At 38.6% G+C, this 21,376-nt stretch overlaps 2 protein-coding genes across 4 annotated transcripts in view; one reads left to right on the top strand and one right to left on the bottom strand.

Annotated features, from left to right (window-relative positions):
* The window catches only part of UBAC2 (UBA domain containing 2), a 179,017-nt gene that overhangs the window by 41,436 nt on the left and 116,205 nt on the right, over positions 1-21,376 (top strand). The gene's annotated exons all lie outside the window — the stretch shown is intronic.
* GPR18 (G protein-coupled receptor 18) lies at positions 121-7,127 on the bottom strand. Of its 2 annotated transcripts, none has more exons than XM_077855098.1 (3): positions 6,958-7,127; positions 4,546-4,602; positions 121-1,348 (listed from the first exon to the last, which is right to left on the bottom strand). In XM_077855098.1, the coding sequence occupies exon 3, from the start codon at positions 1,313-1,315 to the stop codon at positions 320-322; it is 996 nt and encodes a 331-aa protein (XP_077711224.1). In that variant the 5' UTR covers positions 1,316-1,348; positions 4,546-4,602; positions 6,958-7,127; the 3' UTR covers positions 121-319. The 2 variants fall into 2 exon arrangements, with proteins under 2 accessions (XP_077711224.1, XP_077711223.1); XM_077855097.1 differs by having other exon boundaries at positions 4,546-4,899; positions 6,958-7,126.

The raw sequence follows: 21,376 nt of genomic DNA, 5'->3' as shown, positions 1-21,376 counted from the left end.
TCCAAAAAGTTGTCAACTGTGTATTTAGATAAAGCTTGATTTTGAGATATAAATTGGATATTTTTCTCTCAGTAACTCACGAATATGTTTTATACAAGTTTTGAAAATAAAAATAATGAATTCATTAGAAACTTAGAATATTTAATTATGTTGCCACATAGTAGGATCCCCACAAAAGTGTTTCTTAAGTTTCTTTTTTTTTTTTTTTTTTTTTTTTTTCAGGAGAGAAGGGGCTTGGTAATATACAGAATATCCAGTGACCTTAGGATAGTTAGTAAAGTGAATATAAAGAAATTAAAAACAGAAACCTGCTTATCATTCAAAGCATTTCACTGTTTACATTGCTTAGTGACCGTAAACTACCTGATCGGAAGCTTTTTCTGCGCACACTCCGAAGGTAATTTCTGTAGAGCATGACACTAATGACTCGAGCCTGAAATTGTTTTGAAACAATGTAGTAGAGAATCACATCCAGACAGGTGCTGAGATTCATGAGGAACGTGGTAAAGGCTCCCCAGGGATTGTAACTGTTCTCATCCCCTTCCAGCATCAGGAAAGCAAAACAGATATGGAAAGGCATAAAGCAGACGAGCACCTGTACCATGAGTGTGATGATGATCCTTATAGACTTCTCCTTGACTTTTGGTTTCAGCTTAGATGTCTTCCCATGAAGGAGACTATGAATGATGATTAAGTAGCACCCAATCATGATGAACAGGGGAATCAAGAAAAAAAATATCAGTCGAGTGAAGTTCAGCATGTTAATAGCTTTTAAGTGGGTGATGTCAGAAATCTTCAGGCAGGTGGGGGGTGTGGAGGCTTTATCTGGGTCTTCATAGAGCAGTAGGAGCGGGATGGTGGTTGTCAGGGTCATTATCCAGACTCCCACACATGCTAGCATGGCTTTGCCTGTGTTTTTAAGTTCTTTGGCATATTTTGGCTGCACAATGGCCATGTATCTGTCGGCACTAATAAAAGCAAGAAGCCATAGAGCAATACTTGGATAAAACACTGTGAGAGCCCCAAGAATCTGGCAGAAGTACTCTCCAAATGGCCATTCACCTTTTGCATAATAAAACATCCGAAAGGGTAAGCTCATTATAAATATTAAGTCCAATAGTGCCACATTCATCATATAGATGGTTACAGTGGTTCTCTTCTTGGTAGTACAACTAAAAACCCATAAGGCAGTGGCATTAACAAATAATCCAATTATGAAGATACAGCTGTAGAAGACAAGGGCTGCGATCTTGTATTCTTCTGGATGTGAATTGTTGGAAGGGCCAGGTTGAGCTTGATTGTGAGGAGTGGTCATCTTATAGATTGTTGGGGGAATGACACTTAGAAACTGTAAAATAGTTAAGAATAATAGAAATAAAACCTTTTTGAAAAATAAATGCTTAACACTGTCCTACTTGACTTGCTGTGTCAGTGGATTTTAATTTTAAGAGTATTTTATGTTGTACAGTCAATATATGTGTCTTAGTATTTATTAAGAAATCCACTTCCTAGATACTATTACTCATGTGCACTGACCCATTAAAATGGTCTGTGTGTTATAAAGCACTGGCAGATTTATTTATTTTTTCTCTCTGCTCGCCTCCCTTTTCCCCTAGGGAATAACCTTTTTTTTTTTTTTTTTTTTTTTTAAAGATTTTATTTATTTATTCATGAAAGACCCAGAGAGAGAGGCAGAGACACTGGCAGAGGGAGAAACAGGCTCCATCCAGGAAGCCCGACATGGGACTCGATCCCAGGACTCCAGGGTCATGCCCTGGGCCGAAGGCAGGTGCCAAACTACCGAGCCACCAGGGGATCCCCCCCCTTTTAAATGACTTTTTCCTGTAGTGTGTAATTGGGTAGCAGTTATTCTTATAATAAATGTTCTTGGATTGGGACTAATTGGGAGAAGGTCATTCTGAATTTTGAATCTTACAAAATAGTTTGCTACTTTTTATCATCTTTATTCTGTTTAAATGTTTTGTAATCCAGGTTAGTAATGTCCAAAAGATTAACTTTTACTCATTAAATATAGTTTTAATGTATAAAATGTGGATTAGAAAACTAATAAAGGAACCACACAACTGGTTGATTCACATTAATTCTCATTTGAGAGCAGGAACTTTTCCTTTTGGCTGCTATATTTCCACTGCTGCTTGAGTCCATAGGAGTCCTCATTAAGTAAATGTTTGCTGAATTGATGGATGAGTGAAGGAAGGACCCGCAGCAGCTACTCTAGTTTGTCAATGAATATTTGCTTGGTTAGTTATTAAGCCTATTTTTTTTTTGAAATGGAAACACTTCCTCATAGTATTATGTTCTTTCTCAATTATCATAGTTCTAGAAACAGCATGTTCTGCCATGGTCTACAGATCAAGAACCTGACTCTTAGAAGAATAGATGAGCTAGTTTTTCACTCAAAGTTAGTTGGAAGGGCTTAATGCTGTCTTCCCGATGGTATTTACCAGTGTCCCAGAAATGGACGTCACTGATGTGCCAGGAAACAACACCTTGAGAAGAGGACATTGCTAGTATAGTAACTCTTATGCCCTTACTCTAACTACATAAAGACACTGAAGTATTATTTGGCAAATTAAATTTTAAAAAGGAATATTAAAGAAAAAGTAGTTCTTAATTAGAAGTCATTCAGTAACTTTAGATGCATGCAAAAACAAATTCCCATCACCAAAAAAAAATGTTCACTTCTAATAGAAAGTTCAGTTGTGATTATAAATAGCATCGACCCCTCACCAGAGTAAAACTTCCATCACCCATGATGCAACGTCAACAACAATGATTTTAAGAATAAAGGTGCTTATGAAGAGATGGAATCTTGTGGTATCTTAGACTTGACTTAGAGGTGCAAGAAAAGTTTCCTTCAGAAATGTCACTTTGCAGAGTGGGCTGTCTCTAATTCAACCCTGAGTCTGTCTTTGGTGAGAACTGTGGGGGTGATTAGCATTCTGGTTAGTGGCATCAGGGGCTGTTGAGAATATAAAATGAATTTGAGCTAAATAAATAAATAAATAGAATTTGAGCAGTTGCTGTGGACAAACACAAGATAGGAGTTCGTTTTTACACTTCTCCCTTTTTTCCTTCCTTCTTGACTATAGCTAGTTTGCCAAGTATCTAGGTTAGATATGATTTTGGAATAGAAGTCTATGTATTAGTAGCCTATACTTATATTATTAAAATATCCAAATATTGATGTGACTAGAATTTTAATTTCTATCAAATGAGAAAAGTATTATATAGAAAAATCTCCAGTATCATATCGAGGAGAATAATTTTGGACTCTTTACTATTTTTAAATTTTCATTGAATTTTTAAATAGTAGTAATTGTAATATAAATGAAATTTTGTATCTTTCTCTCTCTCTCTCTCTCTTTTTTTTTTAGAGAATTTATTTATTTATTCATGAGAGACACAGAAAGAGAGAGAGGCAGAGACACAGGCAGAGGGAGAAGCAGGCTCCATGCAGGGAGCCCGACGCGGAACTGGATCCCGGGTCTCCAGGATCACACCCTGGGCTGAAGGCAGACGCTAAACTGCTGAGCCACCCAGGCGTCCCTCTTTTTTATCTTTTGATACTGTGTTTGGACTCCCTTCCCCCCTCCTCATCACTGAATTTTGTCATGTAAATTTCATAGTTACAAACCCTTTATGAGTAAATTTTTTAATCTCCATTGGGCTCAAGCTGCTTTTATGTCACCAACACTTGTATTCATTTGCTTAAGGTTGAAAAAAATATGTGTAATGCATGTTTTAAAGGCATTACCAGATTGGTTGTGCTCTGTACACACAGATACATTTTTGGATAAATATTAGAAAGTGATTGTTTTCAAGTCAGCATTTTATTTTATTTTTTCAAGTCACTGTTTTAAAAACTTTAGATTCAGTGATTATCTATAGTCTTTTTTTAAATAAAGCTTTATTTATTTGAGAGAGTACGGTGAGGGGAAAGGGCAGAGGGAGAGAGAGAATTTTTCTCCAGCAGACTATGCACTGAGCACAGAGCCTGATGTGGGGCTTGATCTCAAGAGCCTGAGATCATGACCTTAGCCAAAAATAGTGATTTTGACCCTGAGCCACCTAGGTGCCCCATAGTCTTTTTTTTTTTTTTTTTTTAAAGCATTTAATACATTTTGTGAAACAGTGTAATTGAAACCAAGTGACAAAGACTCCTAAATATACTTATGATTTATCATATCAGCATTTTTTAAGTTGAAAAAATTATTTACTATTAACATAAAACAATGTTGAAAATAAATTTAAAAAATCACATTAATAGTGCAGGAAGATGACAGCATAACCCATTTCAAGGTCCTTTGCCAGCATAGTGTCAGCAACATATTATTAAATGATTTTGTAACTTAGCACTACTTTTTTTTGTCACCATACAAAGTTATTACAATATTATTGATTATGTTTCCCATACTGTACTTTCCATCCCCATGACTTATTTTATAACTAGAAGTTTATACCTCTGTAGTGTAGCATTACCTAGTGGATAATATGTGAGGAAATTAACTAAATGCTACTTACCTCCTGTCCATCAAAAGGCTGTGTTAGAGAAGAGCATTTTTCGTCATACCCAGTTATCTAAAAGAGATATCTTGTGTTAAAATAGCTCTTTCTAGAAATGGTATATTTAAGAAGTTGCAGTATTTCTTTTGTTTCAGGCTCTTCTTTTCCTTTACAAAGTTGTTTCAAATGTAAAACTTGGCACAGGAGTTGGTACTCGTTTGGCTGCAATTGCTGCTTTGTCTCTTTCAGGAAGTACTCTCTGAAATAAGGCTTTTTTAACTTCTGACTTTGCCCTGGATGTGGTTTCTCTCACAAGTGATTTGTTTATGAGGTCATGATTAGCATAAACTCCCCTTGAAGTGATGGCCTGTACTTAAAGAGAATCAAACAAAAAGAGGAAAATGTGTTCAGTTTGTTTACTTTGATGCTTAAAGTCTGCATCACCTATTGAAAGAGAATGCGATTCGATGTTGACTAGAATGGGGTTCATAGTAGTTTCTTCACTTTCTAAGTTGTGGGACTTTGTCTAGTTACTTAACCCCTCTGAATCTCTGTTCCTACGTAGTTTCTATACGGTTAAGATAGAAATAATACTCATGTGATAGGATTATGAGGCCTCTAAACCAGAAAAATCCCAAATGCTGAACATAGTGTCTGGCACTTAGTACTAACCTAAACAGAGTTAACCCTGCACTACAAAGTTCCTGAAGTCATAAAATGCCCACTTTTATTGTTAAGTGGTTAAAATTGGGGTCCTCTGTTATTTGCTTCTGCGTTGCATTTGCATTTATCCACTTTGGTTTGTCTTTTTTTGTTGTTGTTTTAAGAGAGAGGGGATTGTGAGGGAGGGACAGAAGGGGAAGGAGAGAGAATCTCCAGCCAGCTCTCTGCTGGACATAGGGCCAATCTAAGGACCCTGAGATCATGACTTGAGCTGCCCCTGCTTTATTTTTTAATCTCCAATGCATCCTAACCCTTTTCTGTTGCATGGAAGTCTAGAAATAATTCCTTTTATATAAACATCTTTGCAAATTGCTAAGAAAGGACTGGAATTCTTTAGTGGAATAATTTACATGTTTGGAGTATTCTAACCTAGAAAGGGAAGTGAAACCAATGGAAAGGGAAGTGAGCAAACCTAATCATTGTCTGCCCTGTTGCATTAAACTTTCTCTTTTCTTAAAAAAAAAAAAATCTCATTTGCTTGTCTTAAAATTTTACTTTTCTTTATTTTTGGTTATGCATGATTTGTCAACTTTTAAAAGGTACATGAACTTAACTATTTGTTTTTTGAACTTAAGACAGTTTGAGGGCCTGTGCTCTTTCTGTCCTCAAATAAAAACCATAGTTTCTTGGGGTTGGCATGTGGGGTGTGTGTGTGTGTGTGTGTGTGTGTGTGTGTGTGTGTGTATAGCAAGCATTTAATAAATATTGGTGGACTGTGACTGAAGAAGTAGAGGGGCAAGGGAGTCATGGGTGGATTACTGAGTGGGGTGATGGCATCAGGGATGCTTTGACCCTCTTAGGGGAGGGGACCTGCCAATCAGCAGACAGATGTGGAGACTCAAGCTCTGGCAGTGACCCTTCTCTCCTCTCCATGACCTGTGACACTTTGCACTGTTCTTTGTGTTGCTGGTCCTCCACAATACCTGTATGTTGGTTGTAAAAAAGAATTAGAGTGGGAACAATTCCCCCAAACCTTTTGGCAACAAGTAAACAATGGATTGAGAAGTAAACTCTTAAGTGTCTAGTTTGCTTCTTTAATACTTGAGCCTAATAAATTTTTTATTCAAGTAGAAAAACTTACGTCATTCTGGGACTGTTCATGCAGATGTACTTTCCTCAGTTATTTTGGAATATGAGTAAAAGAGAAATTTTTCACCTTGCAAAAAAGGGATTACAGATATCCAAGGGGTTTCATTTTGTGAAGTAATCTGTTTTCGTTCCATTTTTGAATTCTGGTTTAGAATATTAAAAGAACTCAATGAATTTTTATTTTAGCACTTGAGCCCAGTTTTTGAGTGAATATAGTTTAGTTAGGACAATTTCATAATTATTAGGAAGGATGTAGTTAATAGATTTATACATTAAATCCCAATTATAAAATGTGCTCTGCATTAGAGATTTGTTTACACCACAAATAGAATTATGTTTCCTTATCTAAACATATTTCTCTTTACCATTGCATGTGTAAGTGGGGGTTTTTGTTCTAATCCTTTTTTAAAAGATTTTATTTATTTATTTGAGAGAGAGAGTGAATGAGAGAGAGTGAGCATGAGCAGGGAGGGGCAGAGGGAGAGGGAGAAGCAGACACCCCACTGAGCAGGGAGCCTGATGTGGGCCTTGATCCCAGGACCTTCAGATCAAGACCTGAACTGCCGGTAGACACTTCACCGACTGAGCCCCCAGGCGCCCCTCATTCTCATTCCTTACCCCAACGTTTTGGGAAGGGGATCACTGTACTTGATGTTCATTTTTCCCAGCGTGGGTGGCCATAAGCAATGAAGGCTGGAGTGGTGGGTCAACAGCCCACCTGTCTCCCAAGAAGAGGGTTGTGAGGGAAGTGAGGATGCTCTGAACTAGAAGGAGAATCTTACAGTTTGGCCCTAACGGTCCCCCACTTTGAGGTCGTGGAATCTTTGTTACTCTACTGTCTGTCTCTGTCAAACTTGTATCTAAACGACCTGTTCTGTTTTTGTGTATGTGGTTTTGTTTTTGCTTTTAATGAGGGAGCTTAATTGAATAGTGTTTTCTGGGTAAAGAAGATTGAGGTAGTACTATTTGTCTAAATCTGTTTTTAAGAAAAAATGTCCACAGCTTATAGCTATAAATCTACAGTCAGTTAATTGGAACCTCCTTTTCACTTGATTTCCTAAATTATAAATTTAGCAATCCTCAAATTCCTTTTCCTTGGCAATTTTTGTACAGTTGGAAAATTTTACAAACATATAATCAGGCAGTTACTTAACTCATAGCAAACAAATTGACCCTAGATGACCAAAGTGATCTATATATAATTCTAGTTAAAATAGATGTAAATCAGCAATGAAAGTAGAGCTCTTTAAAGATACTAAGATTCTCTCACTTAGAGGACCTTAGGAGAAGGCTGCTACATGACAGTAAAATTAGTCCTGAACCCACTGAAATCTTGCAAGACCCCAGGCCAAGAGTGAGCAGTGTAACATTCCACTAGCTGACCAGAAGTCCAATCAGAGTCCTGAGGATAGCTGATTGAGTAGAACTGTGTGGTATCTGGTGGCTTTCTACAGACTCTGGTCTTACAGTTAAGGGAAATAGTATATTCCAGCAACTACAAACTCTTGTGTATTGCTGGCAGGTGTTTTAGTTTGGAAAATGGTTGTTAAGTAGTAAAATGAAGATACATCTACCCTATGAATCCAATTCCCCTCCTAGGTAGAAATGCATGGTCTTGGGCATCAGGAAACATAGGTAAGGATATCTATAGTAGCATTATTTCCAGTAGCTCTAGAAACAACCCAAATGTTCAGCTGTAGAATGGATAAATATCACTTGTGTAGAGTACAGGTGAATGCTTCTCATGATCAAAATGAATCCTATAGCAGGCACGTGCAACAATATAGGTGAATCTGTGTATATTATGTTTTGTGAAAAAAGCCAGACATGAAGGAATTTCTGTTTTATGATTTCATTTATGTGAATTTCAAAAAGTAGACCAAATTGAAATACAATGTTTAGGGATTCATGCTTAGGTGTTGAAACTCTCTGGAGAGCTGTGGGTGCATATAATAAGGAGGGCATACCGGGAGAACTTCCAGGATACTGGCAAGTTCTGTTCATTGATCTAAGTGCTAGTAACTCCAGTGTTTATTTTGTGATAATTCATTAAACTGTATATTTATGGTTTGTCCTTGTATCTGTAAGGGTGTCTGTAAAAAACAAATTTTAAGATAAATCAAGGAGGGTTTATTTGTAAGGATCTCATGACACAAGACTGGAACCTTGTGGGGAAAGGGGAAACTGGCCGGACTGTTGCCTTGTGGTGTCTGCCCCCGCTTAGGCACGAAGAAATCTAGGGCTGGAGAGGTTACTAGAACCTGGAAGGAAGGGAACCTGCCTGGAGACTAGTAGTGACTTCCTGTTGAGGGACAGTGAGCCTGAGGGAACCAGGGGAATAAATCCCCCAGCCTCGGGTTTCTCTCCACTTCGGTCTGCTCTGAGGCTCACATCAGCCGAACACAGCGAAAGCTGGGGCCTTTGGGTGCAGTCTGTACCCTCAGCCTCTTGAACAGAACAGGATGGAGAAGGGGGAAAAAAAGCAAATGGATTTTCCGGCATGCTGCACTTTTTGGTATGTGTATTACATTTTATATTCAAAAAGAGTTTTGTTTGTTTGTTTTAAAGCTTGTGCTTTAAGTTGGCAAGGACTGGGTTGAGTGTCTCTGCCTCTTGCAAGCTGTATTTGTAACTTTTTTAGACATCTTGTGAGTCCTCTAATTCCTTGGAGCTTATGTAAAATATATGTTTTAGACACCAGAATACTAGTTTTCTCCGTCTCTCTCCTGCCTGAAATGTCCCCTTTCTTGCTTCGCGGCACATTTAAATTTTTCTTGGGAATTTTCAGACTGGGAGTGTAGTGTGGGAGCTCTGCTTCTTCCACTAGTTAATTTGCTGAGTTATCCTAAAAAAAAAATTCATTTCGTTGATCATCACTCTCCCCAACTGGAAGAAAGGGGAAGTTGGATAAGGCTTTCTGGAAAGACTTCCCACCCTTGGCACCATACAATTCTAAGTAACTCTTCCCGCTACAGTGGGTATTTTATCTTTGTCTCCCTCTGAATTTTTGTAGGCCTGCAGATGAGAAACATGGGCCAGGACTTGGGGATCTGTGTCCTTACATCACTGCATGAAAAAAACCTCAATGTGTCCAGGACTCATTTGGAGAAACCCTTGAATGTGTATGTAGGTGTCTGGGGCCTCGTCTGAAACAGAGCACCCAGAGCGCTGAGGGGTCTGTGTGTTTCTGGCCTCTGCCCTCCATCTGTGTCATGTTGTGGTGGTCTTCAGTGTGTGTTTTTACCTCATTTTCCATTTATCTTTAAGTCAACTTGCTCTTAACAGATTTGATTCTACTCATTCTTTACACAGCCATTTCTAGTAGCTTGTTCGATGGTTGCAGCTAATTTGCCTACCTCCTTTCACCTTTCTCCCGTAACCGTCCCTCTTATATGCGGTAGGCAGCAGGAGTGGCTGTGAGAAAGCACCAGGTGCAGGCTGCCGTCCAGTCACTGTGTCTCCCACCCTCTCCCGGGAGAGCTGTCATTCTTGGTGACTGAGGACCTCGAGGAGACATTATAATCAGCCTGCAGAGGAAGACCCCAAAATCATGCAGGCTTTTTGTTTCCTTGGTGATAAAACTGCACTGATTTCTGGGTTACTCAGAAGAGCTGTTTGCCAGAACTTTCCCTCTTATGCTTATAAATTAATGTGCTCCCTAGTGATGAGTCAGTTGCTATTTTCTTATTGCTTATACTTTTTCTTGTGGATATTCTTCTTCTTTTTAATTTTAATTAGGCTCTATACCCAGTATGGGGCTCAAACTCACAACCCCAAGATCAAGAGTCACATGCTCTACCAGCTGAGCTGGCCAGGGGCCCCTTGTATGGATATTCGTGATGAGAAGTGTATGACCTTTGTTCATACAGCCTCTTGCCACCAGCCAGCCACATGGTCTAAAAGAATCTCAACAGACAGGGGAAGGAAGCAGGTAGGTGATACCACCTTCAGAGAGTCGCAGAGAGCTTGCAGAGGTGTGTGTTTGGACTGAGGGATGCAGACCCTTGGGCTGCTTCATCCTGCTTCTAGTATAGGCTTTATTCTCCTAACAGTAATCAGAAGTTCTTAGAACTGGGAGTTAGAGGTGCCTGGGATATCTGTCCTTGATGGTTGTATTGCTGTTCCTCCCTTGACAGCACACTTTTCTTTTGTGTTATTCTGTACATTGTGTGTCTGTCTTGGTAACGACCTGGCACATCCATCTTCAGGGACTTCCGAGTACCTAACAGAATGCTTCACATCAATAACCTTAGTAAATAGGCTATTGATTTGACTGGTGTTTGTGTGTTTTTCTGTAAGAAAGAAGACTGCCATGTCCTCAGAATTGAATACCTCATGTTTCTAGGTAGATATAGGTAGATATGATCACAAAGACCTATCAAGCCAAGGAATGAGACCCAAAAAAAAAAAAAAATTGGGGTTGTTGGAGTACCAGCTGGGGGTGAAAGGATTAGGGCAGGAGAAACATTGTATTACAGAAGTTCATAGAATTTAGTAACAGTAAGAGAACCTGCACAGTTAATGCAGCCACTGAAAATTGATATTTCAAGGCTGCATTGACATAAAACACTGTGCTTTTACTGCCACCTACAGATAAGTAGGTGGTTTGGGAGCTCTTCATCTTTACCTGATTTGAAGTCTTGTTGAGACTGGAATAAAATTTCTATTTTTATTTTAATTTATTTATTTTCGAAATAAATTTAAAAAGCTCTTAATTGGTAGAAGATAATAAAGATATTTTAATGTTAACTTTTTAAGTATTTCTGTATTGTGTAGTACTCAGTGATAGATATGTCCTCATTCTTCTAATAAACATTTCAGCTATAGACCATGTCTGCCTTCATTGCATGTTATCTTTTTTAGGAAACCATTTTCTTCTGTAGGACTTTGTATCCCTGGGCTAGGGCCTTGAGAAAATTCTATTTTAAATGTTATTTGTGCCTGGTATTCTACTAAGAGTTAAACGTAAAGGTGGCCTTGGAACAAATTTGATACTGCTTTTAAAATGTTTTAATTGTGGGAAAATAACATGAAATTTACTGTCTTAACCATTTTTTAAACAAGATTTTGTTTTTTTTATTAGAGAGACAGAGAGATAGCAAGAGAAAGCGCATGAGCAGGGAGGAGAGGGAGAAGCTGGCTCCCCATTGAGCAGGGAGGCCAACTCGGGGCTTGAACCCAGGACCCCAGGATCGTGACCTGAACCGAAGGTCAGAACATTTAACTGACTGAGCCAGCCAGGTGCCCCCATCTTGACCACTTTTAAGTGTATAGTTCAGTAGTGTTAAGTACATTCACATTGTTGAGCAGCCAATCTCTAGAACTTCTTTCCTCCTTCCAAACTGAAACTCCGTACTCTTAAAAACAACAACTCCCATCCCTCTCTTCAGCCCTTGGCAGTCACCTTTCTACCTTCTAGATACCTCATTTAAGTGGATTCATACAGTATTTGTCCTTTGTTACTGGCTTATTTCACTGAGCATAATGTCCTCAAGGTTCATCCATACTATAGCACATGTCTGAATTGTATGAATAAGCCACATATTGTTTATCCATTCTTCTGTTGATGGACACTTGGATTGCTTCCACCTTTTGGCTCTTAGGACTAATGCTGCTGTGAACATGAGTATATAACTGTCTCTTCGGGACCCTACTTTAAATTCTTTTGGGTGTATTCCCAGAAGTAGAATTGCTGGATTGTGTTGTAATTCTGTTTTTCATTTTTGAGGAACCACCGCACTGTTTTCTGTAATGGTTACGCCATTACACAAGGGTGCAAATTTCTCCATGTCCTTGCCAACACTTGTTACTGGTTTTGCTTTGATAATAGCAATTCTAGTGGGTGTGAGGTGGAATCTCATTGTATTTTTGATTTTTGTCTCCCTGATGTTTAGTGACATTGAACATCTTTTCATGTGCTCATTGGCCATTTATATGTCTTCTCTGGAAAAATGTCTATTTTCAAAAAAAAAAAAAAGAAAAGTGTCTATTCATGACATCCTTTGTCCATTTTTTCATCAGGTTTTTTGCTGAGTTGTAGGAATTCTTTATATTTTCTAAATAATCCTTTATCAGATGTATGATTTGCAAAATATTCCCTCTTATTTGCATAGGTTGCCTTTTTACTCTGAGTGTGCCCTGTGATGTACAGAAATTCTTTTGGCTTAGTTTTAGGTCCAGCACTCATTTATCCATAGTCTCATGATAAGGAGAAATTGAAAAGCTTTACATTTTTAAATATTAGGGTAGATTTTCCTAAGTAAAATCCAGATGTTTTTAGAGGGCCTTTCCCAGTAATTTAATCTGAAGAGTACCTCTAGTGCTCAACATCTTCCTTTTATCCAGAAGGGTGTAAAATAGGGTAGGCAGAAACAAGCTCTGTTCTAGAATTGGCTTACTTCAGAGCCTTCCACTTGCAAGTGCTTTTTTCTTATGCCCTGAGAATCATTTGCCTCTATTAGTACAATAATATGAAAATGAAGAATTACATTTACCTTCTTAGAGTGTTTTTGTTCCCTGCTCATTCTGACTGATATTTATCAATGATTGCTTTAAAAATAATAGCATGTCTGCTCATCAAATTTTCAAATTACAAAAGCTGGGAAGGTATTTTAGTAGTGGTAGAACCTAAGTTCTTAGTTTTGTTTTATGTGTATTCTTTTTTTTTTTTTTTTTTTTAAGATTTTATTATTAGAGCACAAACGAGGGAGCAGTAGAGGGAGAGGGAGAAGCAGGCTCCGAGTAGGGAGCCTGATGCAGGGCTCGATCCCAGGGTCCCTGGATCATAACCTGAGCTGAAGGCAGATGCTTAACTGACTGAGCCATCCTGCCTTAGTTTTTTTTTCTTTTAAAGATAGATAGATAAATAGATGGATTTATTTATTTGAGAGAGAGAGAGCGAGCATGCTCGCATGAGTAGGGAGAGAGGCAGAGGAAAGGGAGAGAATCTCAAGCACACCCCCCATAGAATATGGGACCCTCTAAGGGGCTCAATCCTACAACCCCGAGATTATGACCTGAACTGAAACCAAGAGTCAGAATCTCAACTGACCAAGCCACCCAAGTACCCTTAGGCTAAACTCTTGTAACAAGCCCCGATTGCAGTGATTTGAGAATACAGATGTCTGTTTCTCTTTGTAACATCCCTGGTAGGAAGTTGAGCTCTGTTCTAGGAAGTCATTAAGGAATTGAGTTGTTAGGACTCAGTCATCATCCACAGTGGATCTCCTTGTTTCCAGCCTGCTTGAAGGAATTCCGAGGCAAGTCCAAGATGAGAGATTGATTTTTCATCAGATGCTTTGGAAGTCATAAATGTCACTTCTGCTCACACACTTTTGTCAAGAATTTGATTCTGTGGTCTCATATAATCATAGTGGAGGCCGGGAAACAATCAAACCCCTAGAGATAAAGGAGAGACAGTTCTGGGGGGACTGCTAGTAGTGTCTTCAAAGAGCAATAGCTATGACACTAGCTGGTTTAGCAAGTGGGAGCCATGGGCTCACAATCAACATATAAAACGCTGAAGAGGGCGCTTGTGGGGCTCAGTCGGTTGCCTTTGGCTCAGGTCGTGATCCCGGGGTCCTGGGTTAGAGCCCTGCATTGGCAGCTCCCTACTCAGCGGGTAGTCTGCTTCTCCCTCTCCCTCTGCCATGCCCCCTGCTCGCTAGTGCTTGCTCTCTCTCATGTGTGCGCATGCGCGCTCTCTCTAATAAATAAATCTTTTTAAAAAAAACACTGAAGAAAGAACAGGTTTTTCTCTTTAGTCTATAAAAATCAACTTTGGCAATGAATGGCATAATTGTTGCTTTGGCAGAAATGTTTGGAAAAGCCACAGGAAGCCCATGAAATGCCATCATGATGTGGCTACAGTTAACAATAATATGCTCATAGTATTACAGGGCAACAGGTATGGCTCTGGTGCTCCTGGTTGGCGTCAGGAAGGGGTGAGGTTGCACACTTGCCAAGTGAGAAATGGCTGAGAGAGTGGGCAGTGTCTATCCCGGAGAGGTGAAGATAGGGCAGGAGAACAGTCTTCACTTATTGAATGGGCTGCTTTATGAATGTGGAGTTAAAAATTGGGGATGCAGCATGGCCAAGGATGAATTAAGGTGTTATGGGAGGATGCTATAGGAAGTTACTGGACTTGGTAAGGAATAACACTAACACTCACGGTCTCAAGGCAAAGTGATTCCCTTGGGAGATGCTGAGTTTCAGACACAGAAGATACTCAAGCAGCGGCTGGGAAAGCGCTGGGTAGAGATGTTGTCTAGGAAATCCACACACTGAGCAGGTAGCAGGAATGGAGCCCCTGTGGAAGCTCTTCAACCCCTGAGCATCTCTGATTCTGTGTTCTTTTATACTGTGGAGTTCATTATACACACACACACACACACACACACACACAATGGAATATTCATTTAAAAAGAGAGTAATCTTACCATTTGTGACAACATGGATGGACATTTGAGGGTGTTAGGCTAAGTGAGATAAGTCAGAAAAAGACAGATACTGATGACCTCAATAATGTAAAATTTTATTATTTTTAAGATTTTATTTATTTTTTTGAGAGAGAGACAGAGTACTGGGGGTGGGAGGACGGTGCAGAGGGAGAGGGAGAAGCAGACTCTCTGCTGAGCAGGGAGCCTGGCAGAACTTGATTCCAGGACCCTGATTTCTTGACCTGAGCCAAAGGCAGACGCTTAACTGACTGACCCACCCAAGTGCCCTAGTAATGTGAAATTTTAAACCAAACTGAACAAAATTGAAGTTATAGAGAGAATAGATTGGTGGTTGCCTGAACCAGGGATTGAGGGGGGTGGGAGAGATAGGTGAAGGGGGTCAAAAGGTACGAACTTTCAGTTATAAGATGCAAACAACTCTTGTTGATGTAATGTGTTTACTGTAATGACAAGTTAATATTATATTGCAGTACTCACTTTGGCAGCACATATATAAAAATCAGAATGATACAGAAAAGATTGGAGTGACCGCTATGCAAGAATAACACATAAATTCATAAAGCATTAAAAAAAATTACTCTATCAGTTGAGCATTTGACTCTTGGTTTCAGCTCAGGTCATGATCTCAGGGTTGTGAGATTGACCCCCATGTCACGCTCCACACTTAGTGGGGAGTCTACTTAAGATTTTCTCCCTCTCCTTCTGTCCCTCTTTCTAAAAATAAATAAATCTTTAAAAAGAGAAAATTTTGTAGCTATATATGTGACAGATCTTAATAGACTTATTACCACATTGTGGTAAGTGATCATTTTGTAATACACATGAATATTGAATTATGTTGTGCACTGAAACTAATGTAACTTTTATATCAATTCTACCTCAATAAAAATAAAATAACAAGGACAATGATTCAGTGCAATATAGAGTTCTTACACCATTGAAGTAAACTGTACAAATGTAAAATGTACTTATGTGTACAATAAACTATTGTAAAATGAACTGTTATTTTTCTATATAATCTAAATGATTGATTTTGGTTTCTTATGAGCAAGGAGTCTTTAAAAATTTTTAAAGAATATAGTTCCAGGGATGCCTGGGTGGCTTGGCGGTTGAGCGTGTCTGCCTCTGGCTCAGGGCCTGATCCCAGGATCTGGGATTGAGTCCCGTATCAGGCTCCCTCCGGGGAGCCTGCTTCTCCCTCTGCCTATGTCTCTGCTCTCTCTCTCTGTCTCCCATGAAGAAATAAATAAAATCTTTAAAAATATATATATAGTTCCAGAAAATAAAGTACCTAAGGAGGAATAAAATGAAAGTAATCTTGACATTATTAAAATAAGAGTAAAATGACAAGACCTAGATAAGGAGTTGGTAGGATGACTTCTTTGAAACATTTGTAAAATAAAATAATTTATGTTTTATATATATTACTAACAGTTGTTATAGAACTCTGATATGGACTATTTAAGCTTCTGTGTTTAAGCTATTTTTCTGAAAGAATAGGTTGGAAGTTTAATAGGCTTTGCCTGCAGTCACTCTGTGAACCACTAGATGGCAGCGTGAGGCAGGACTTGATAATAGAAGCTGTAAGCCTGTTCTGAAAGTTACTAAATGTATCCCAAATGGTGAAATAGTTTTGTAATCAAATAAATGAGAGAGACGTGTTGCAATTGTACAAACAGCTTGAACAGCTTGGATACCATGTGAATATTTTTTAGAGCATGTGTATGCTACAGAATTTAAAACCAGTATTGTGTATGTGTGCTTCTCTTTTCCTAAACTACGTGACCCAAGTATTTCAAACACCATAGGTATAGTAATTGTGAAACTCCTAAAGATACAAATCTAATAATTTTAGGTTCTGATTATGAGTGGGCTCAATACAGTTCAGTTCCAAATTTATAACTAAGCAAGGTGAGGTAACGTCTTGCTTGACCCCAGTGGTAACCTTAAGGAAAAAAAGTACTGTGTCACCTGAAAATTCTTGGGTAACCAAAGAGAATTATAAGCAGCAATTTTTGTTGGAGGGATACAGTAATATTGTTTAGTGATTTGTGTCTCTGAGGTCTTGCATGAGGCACAGGCTGTATTTTTACCAGAATGCATGTGCGTGTACCTGTTCGTAAGAAAACGATTGGAATTTAGTAGAGGTGGATATTATAATATCATAATATATCTTAGCTGATTCTGGGGCAGAGATGGAGTCATAGATTTTAATACCTATTTCTAGCATTTCTATATAAAAAACCACATATAAGTATAGGTATCAACAATAAGAATATTCTCAAGACCCATAAACCGGGTAAGTAGGAGACAAGAAGTTTTACTTAGACACATAGTCATATAGAAATTGGTGGTGTTGCTGTGGACAAACACATGAGTTCGTTCTAAGGAAGGATAAAAATAAGGAACAGGAAGCTGAACCGTGAAAGGTGATTTTTATTATACTCTCTGTGTACTTTTAATAACTTAATAATATTTTGTAGTAAATTATTATTTTTGTAAAGTCAGTTTTCATCTTTTTTTTTAATTTTTTATTTTGGAAATGAAGAATTTCCAGTGAGGAAAGGAATACCTTGATGCTCCCCTGTATAAAGTAACTACTTAGTAAATGTTTGAGTGTGTAGTGTGTCCATGCAGATATGAATGAGAGAATTCTCCCACATATTTTACGAGAATGATCATCTCTCTCTAACTTCCCCATTTCTGCATTTCACAAGTGTTTACTGAGCACCAGGTTTATGGTAGATGCTGTTCTGGACTCTAAGGATCCTAAACTGATCAAAACAGAATATTCTCCTTGAATTTACATTTTAATTGGTAGTGGAAGGCAGTAAACAAGATATGTAGTATGTCGGATGATGATATATGCTGTGTAGAAATAAAGAAACCAACTAACCAGCCAGACAGGACACGAAATACCAGGGTGTGAGTGGGGTTACAGTTTTAAACAGCATGGTCAGGAATGCCTTCAGTGAGCAGGTGACATTTGAACAGAGCCCTGGAGGAGTCAAGGAGTGAGCCATGTGGCAGGCTGGAGGAGGTATATTTCAGGCATATGGAGCTGCCAGCATAGAGGCAGGCCTTCAGGTGCAGGTCTGCCTGAGGCACCTGTGTAGGTGTAGCAGAGTGGAGGGAGCGGGGAGGTGGTTAGTAGGAGATGAAGTCAGGGTAAGAGGTAAGAGAGGTCACAGGGCCTTAAGGCGATTGCACAGACTTTGGGGTTTATGCAGAGGGCAGTAGGGATCCATTTATGAATCTTGAGATGGAGGCACCCTAGTATATACTTTCTTTTCCAGTATTGTTCTTGTTCCCTTAAGAAAGTATGTAACCATTTAACACATTTACACATTGTTCTGTTACTTCTTGTTCTCCAGTGGTCAAATTCTCCCTCAGGGCAGCCTGCTGCCTGCTATGGTTTGTGATTTTTTTTTTTTTTTTTTTTAGGATTTTATTTATTTATTCATGAGGGACACAGAGAGAGGGAGACAGAGACAGAGGGAGAAGCAGGCTCCATGTATGGAACCTGATGCGGGACTCGGCCCCATGTCCCCAGGATCACGCCCTGGGCCAAAGGCAGGCACCAAACCACCAAGCCACCCAGGGATCCTGGTTTGTGATTTTTGATTGTGAACTCATTTCCAATGGATTTTGTTTGCTGTTGGAGCACCTATGTGCCATCTCATGAAAGGATTCCTACAGAGGGACTTTATTTTTACTACTGATGAGTTCCCAGGGATTTTTGTTGTCCCAGACTGACTTTTATATTATTTTCTTACCTTAGAGTTTCCATACCATTCTATACCATTCAATCTAGACCATAAATTTAGGTATGATAAAGGCCATGGATTTTTACTATTTGTTGGAGCAGTTTATTCTTTTCTATTTCAAGGCCCTGATGAGAGCTGAATGTCTTCACTGCTTCAGCGGGCGGAGTGGAGTATTTTTAGCCTTCTCTGTAAAATACACAGGTCTTTGAGCATCTGGGCACAGTCCCAGGTGCTACTCCTTAATTAAGCAGCTTGAGGCCATGTCTTCTTCTTTTTTTTTTTTTTTTTTAAATTTTTTAAAAATTTATTTATGATAGTCACACACACAGAGAGAGAGAGAGGCAGAGACACAGGCAGAGGGAGAAGCAGGCTCCAGAGGCCATGTCTTCTATCTCTGAGTAGGCCTAAAAATCTAGCCCTGACCTGAGGGGCTTGTATTTAAGTTTCTTGAGGTTACTGAAGCAGCATATGCTTTGATTTTTGTCTTTGTTCTGGTATTTGGCTTTATTACAGAAATTTTTAAACAGATACAGAAGTGGAGAGAATACTGTAATGAACCCAAGTTTCAACTTCACCACCTTCAGCAGTGACCAACTCCCGGCCATCTTGTTTTATCTGTATCCTCACTTAACACTTATGTTATTCTAACAGTCCTGTGATAGACTGTCTTTAGTATATAAAGCCAGGAGCAAAAATGAAGGGTCAGAGGGTATGTGTGTGTGTGTGTATGTGTGTGTGTGTATGCTTACATATGCCTGCTTGTTTGGGCCTTATTCTGTGCCATTGGTCTATTTATCTGTTCATGTGCCCCATACTCCAATGTCTTTAAATGATTTTACTTTTTAGAGCATGTTAATATCTAGTAGAACAAGTCACTTTTTTGTTCATCTTTTAAAAAAATAACCTTGGGATGCCTGGGTGACTCAGCAGTTGAGTGTCTGCCCTTGGCTCAGGGCGTGATCCCAGAGTCCTGAGTCCCACATCAGGCTTCCTGCATGGAGCCTGCTTCTACCTCTGCTTATGTCTCTGCCTCTCTCTCCATCTCTTGTGAATAAATATATAAATAAAATCTTAAAAAAAAAATAAAAGTAAAAAAATAACCTAACTCTCCATGTACTTTTATTCTTCCATACAAATTTTAGAGTAAGTTAATCAGTTATTTTAGCTGGAGTTTGAGATGACATTTAGTTTATAGATTGATTTGGGAGAGAACTGATACCTTTGGTAAGTTTTCTTATCCAAGCTTATAAAATATCTGTTTATTTATAAGATCTATGTTTATAAGACTTAAGCATTTTTTGTGCAGATTTTTTTGTATTCTTAGATACTGTGTAGTTTTTATTAAAGTAAATGCTATTTTATTATGTTTCCTAACTACTTGTTTTATTGCTGGAGTAGAGAAACATTATTGATTTTCGTAAGTTATCTTGCATTTAATAGCCATATTGAACTCTCCTGTTACTGATTCTGTTCATTTTTCTATGTGGCATGATAGTGTATGTTTTACTTTTTAAGAAACTACCAAACTGTTTTCCAAAGTGTCAATAACATTTTGCACTCTCATCAGCAATGTGTGAGAAACCCCATTACTCTGCATCACAGGTAATTTAGCAGTACCAATTTAAAAAAAATAGCCAACCCAAAGGATGTACAGTGGTATCTACTGCTTACTATTACTTTATTTTGTATTTTCCTAATGACTAATGATGTGTTGAGCATTTCTTCATATGCTTCTTTGCTATTGGTATATCTTTCAAATATCTTCCTCCTTCCTGTTAAAACAATTTTTTTTCCTTATTGTGAAAGTTTTTAACATTTTGGACACCAGTTCTTTATCAAATGTGTATTCTGCAGGGCACATGGGTGGCTCAGTTGGTTAAGCATCTGCCTTCAACTCAGGTCATGATCCCTGGGTCTTGGGATCAAGTCCCTCATCGGGCTCCCTGTTCAGCGGGGAACCTGCTTCTCCCTCTCTTCCATGCTCATGCTCTCTCTCATGGTCTCCGTCTCTCAAATAAATAAGATCTTTAAAAAAAAAAAATGTATCCTGCAAATATTTCCTCCCAGTCTGGCTTGTCTTTTGACTTTCTGAATCATGATCTTTGAAGACCATAGGTATAAATTTTGATGAAATCTGATCTGTCAGGTTTTTTTTTTTTTAATAGCTCATGTTTATTGTATTCAGTCTAAGAAAATCTTTAATTCATGGTTGCAGAGATTTTGTACTTTTGTGTTTTTTCACTTCGGTATGTGACCCATTTTGAGTAAATTTTTATATATGTATGAATTATGAGTTGAAGGTCATTTGTTTAAATATGAATGTCTAATTGTTCTAGCTTCTGTTATTGAAGAAAGTATCTTTTTGAATAGAATTATCTTGGAATCTTTGTTAAAAATTACCTGCCCAAGTACATATGGGTCTATTTCTGGACTCTGTATTCAGTGTCACTGATATATATTTCTCCTTTTCTCAGTAGTACTGTGTCTTGATTATTACAGCTTTCTAAATCTTAAAGTCAGATATTATGAACCTTCAAACTTTTTTTTTTTTTTTTCCCAAAATTGCTTTGGCTATTCCAGTTCATTTGCTTTCTGTTACGAATTTTGGAATTTTGCTGGGATAACACTGACTTTAAACATCAATTTGAGGGGCAGCCCTGGTGGCTCAGCAGTTTAGTACTGCCTTCATTCAGCCCAGGGTGTGATCCTGGAGACCCGGGATCGAGTCCTACGTTGGGCTCTCTGCATGGAGCCTGCTTCTCCCTCTTCCTGTGTCTCTGCCTCTCTTTCTCTCTGTATCTCTCGTGAATA

Source organism: Canis aureus, chromosome 17 (genome assembly GCF_053574225.1).
Source record: "Canis aureus isolate CA01 chromosome 17, VMU_Caureus_v.1.0, whole genome shotgun sequence".
Taxonomy (NCBI): domain Eukaryota; kingdom Metazoa; phylum Chordata; class Mammalia; order Carnivora; family Canidae; genus Canis; species Canis aureus.
Note: the sequence above shows the minus strand (reverse complement) of the source record. Positions and strands in the feature narration are given on the sequence as shown.